The sequence below is a fragment of the Limulus polyphemus genome, unplaced genomic scaffold (genome assembly GCF_000517525.1).
Source record: "Limulus polyphemus unplaced genomic scaffold, Limulus_polyphemus-2.1.2 Scaffold6205, whole genome shotgun sequence".
Classification (NCBI taxonomy): domain Eukaryota; kingdom Metazoa; phylum Arthropoda; class Merostomata; order Xiphosura; family Limulidae; genus Limulus; species Limulus polyphemus.
The window spans coordinates 20,332-23,253 of NW_013671815.1; the positions used below are offsets into that span (position 1 = coordinate 20,332).

Below are 2,922 nucleotides of genomic sequence, written 5' to 3' on the forward strand. Positions count from 1 at the left end.
AGCACACACTGTTGTCAATAGTTAACATGATCCTTTACCAAACCATCAGCTGTTAGCCGAAGTTTTGTGTGGTATATTAGTATCTAGGTAGCACACACTGTTGTCAATAGTTAACATGATCCTTTACCAAACCATCAGCTGTTAGCCGAAGTTTTGTGTGGTATATTAGTATCTAGGTAGTACACATTATTGTCAATAGATAACATGATCCTTTACCAAACCATCAGCTGTTAACTGAAGGTTTGTGTGGTATATTAGTATCTAGGTAGCACACACTGTTGTCAATAGATAACATGATCCTTTACCAAACCATCAGCTGTTAACAGAAGTTTTGTGTGGTATATTAGTATCTAGGTAGCACACACTGTTGTCAATAGATAATATGATCCTTTACCAAGCCATCAGCTGTTAACTGAAGGTTTGTGTGGTATATTAGTATCTAGGTAGCACACACTGTTGTCAATAGATAACATGATCCTTTACCAAACCATCAGCTGTTAACCGAAGTTTTGTGTGGTATATTAGTATCTAGGTAGCAGAACAGATAAGTCATGTATACCTTCCCATCATCACCACCTGTGACAATATACTGGCCATCAGGAGAGTAGGCCAAACAACTCATGGTATTGAAGTGTCCTTGCTGCTTGAGGACAAAGCTTTCACTTTGCCATTCCCACACTACTAATTGCCCCATATAGGAGCTCCCCAGGGCTATCCAGTCTCCTGTGCAATTAAAAGCTACAGCCGAGATGTCCTGCTCTGAAATCCTAAGATAGAAAAATTAAAACCAGATATTTAAGGTGACTATTATTTCACAGAATAATGTTTTATAAAGGTATTTGAAACTCTCCCAAAAATTAAAATTTTTTTCATAGCTTTCCTCAAGAGAAAAGTGAAAAGTAACAAATGAGTAAGGTAGTGACTATGTATTTGAAAGTAATTTATACAAGTACCATTTACAAAACAACAAAAAATAATTAAAACTTTTTTTTAGCAAAAACATATTTCATAAACTCTAGCATTTAAGATAAATGAAAAAACTGAACCTGTTAAACACCAGTTGCTAGTTAGGTCCAATTGAAACTATTTAGAATTTAATCCAGATACTACACTTTAAAATAACTAAACTTTTTTTTACATTGAATAAAGGTCAACTATTGTATTAAAAATATGTTTACAAATAACTTAGTCTTGTGCTATATGTTTAGAAAAATGTTGATGGTAATTTTTTTAATATATGGAAACCTGTTAAATGAACAATAAATGCATTTGAAACGTACTACATGCATTTTTAAGTTTGAAAACATTGATTTCAGGAAACTTCCATTCTCTCATTTCAGAGAAGAATCTTTTATATATTTCAAAAAAGTACATTCAAATTCGATTTTTTTCACTAAAGTTTTCTTTAACTAAATGATACTTACGAAAGTGAATGTATCAAATTACAGTCTGGAATTTCCTGCAGTAAAAAAGAACCATTGGAAAATCCAGTTACCAGAATATGAGACTTTCTATGGTAAGCTGCAGATGTCAGCATCACAGAATTTCCAGCTTTTAAAGAATCCTTCAAGTACACTCTGTACAATAACAAAGAAAGTAAATATAACTTTCTGGTTAGAGAAAAAATATTAAGTTACTAACATTTTTAATAAACTCAACATAAAAAGTAACTAATGTTTAACAAACTGTTCAATAATCATTCCCATCATGCAAATTAAAAGATAGAACAAGTATTTTGTTCTCTGCGATAAATTGCAGTGCTTGGTCAGAAAATCAATTATGAAAAAAATAAAAATAAAAAGAAACAGGGGGTTTGTATTCAGAAAAATAACAACTATGGTTTTACTTGTTTAAAACAGATGTAGGCCACAATAAAACACACTTTAAATTCTACTTTATATAATCTATTTATTACATAGTATCATTTTAATAAGTCTTTGGAAGGAACGAAGTAGATGAAAGATGGAAGATGAAGTGTTTGTTTATCATTTCCTGTTCGGCACAGTAAAAAAACAAATAAAATGAACCGAGTTATATCACCCATACAGACACAAAACAGTCATCTAAAACACACTGTTATTAGTCAAGAAATAAAAACTAGTTAGTATCTATACCAATAAAAATTATTTGTCTTCATAATTGGTAAAAGACAAATTTAACATTTTATTTATTATATGATGCAAGTCTTGCTTTATTGATTAAAACTAGTAAAAAACAAAATCATACTTAGCTCGACGTTTGTAGAAAACTTTACTGTTCTTGTCATCTGTTTCTTCTTCTTTTTCATCTTAAATGAGACACAAGAATAATGAAAATGTGTAAAAAAAAAATCTTCAGTGTTAAGTTCAACTAAAACTTAATTCAAAAATTTTTATTTTTATAAATGTACCAGAGCAGAGAACATATACATCGAATTATGTGAAATAATGAAAATGTACCTTCCAATAAACTTAAATCAAAGTGAGTACAGAGAAAGCTGAAATACCAAGTTTTCTTTTTTTGGCATCAGTCATATTGTCTTCATCATCACAGTCTTTTTGTTGTTGCTCCACTTGTTCTGTTGGAGGCATTAATCCACCAATATCAACACTACATTCCCACACACACAGCTGTCCATTTCTGCTTACTGTGCACAGCTGATGGCTTGATAAAGGATCATGTTATCTATTGACAATAGTGTGTAACTCTCCTGATGGACTGTATACAGTCAGTGGAGATTACAAGATTAATCCAACACTATCAGTTACTAATCCAACTCTCCTGATGGACTGTATATAGTCAGTGGAGATTACAAGATTAATCCAACACTATCAGTTACTAATCCAACTCTCCTGATGGACTGTATATAGTCAGTGGAGATTACAAGATTAATCCAACACTATCAGTTACTAATCCAACTCTCCTGATGGACTGTATACAGTC

General features: G+C 31.6%; 1 protein-coding gene across 1 annotated transcript in view; it reads right to left on the reverse strand.

Annotated features, from left to right (window-relative positions):
- The window catches only part of LOC106473473 (periodic tryptophan protein 2 homolog), a 28,281-nt gene that overhangs the window by 13,328 nt on the left and 12,031 nt on the right, over nucleotides 1-2,922 (reverse strand). The window contains exons 6-9 of the mRNA XM_022401899.1: nucleotides 2,486-2,636; nucleotides 2,227-2,287; nucleotides 1,425-1,577; nucleotides 560-767 (exon numbers count right to left, since the gene is read on the reverse strand). Of these exons, the coding sequence (XP_022257607.1) occupies nucleotides 560-767; nucleotides 1,425-1,577; nucleotides 2,227-2,287; nucleotides 2,486-2,636 (573 nt within the window). The remainder of the gene's footprint in view (nucleotides 1-559; nucleotides 768-1,424; nucleotides 1,578-2,226; nucleotides 2,288-2,485; nucleotides 2,637-2,922) is intronic.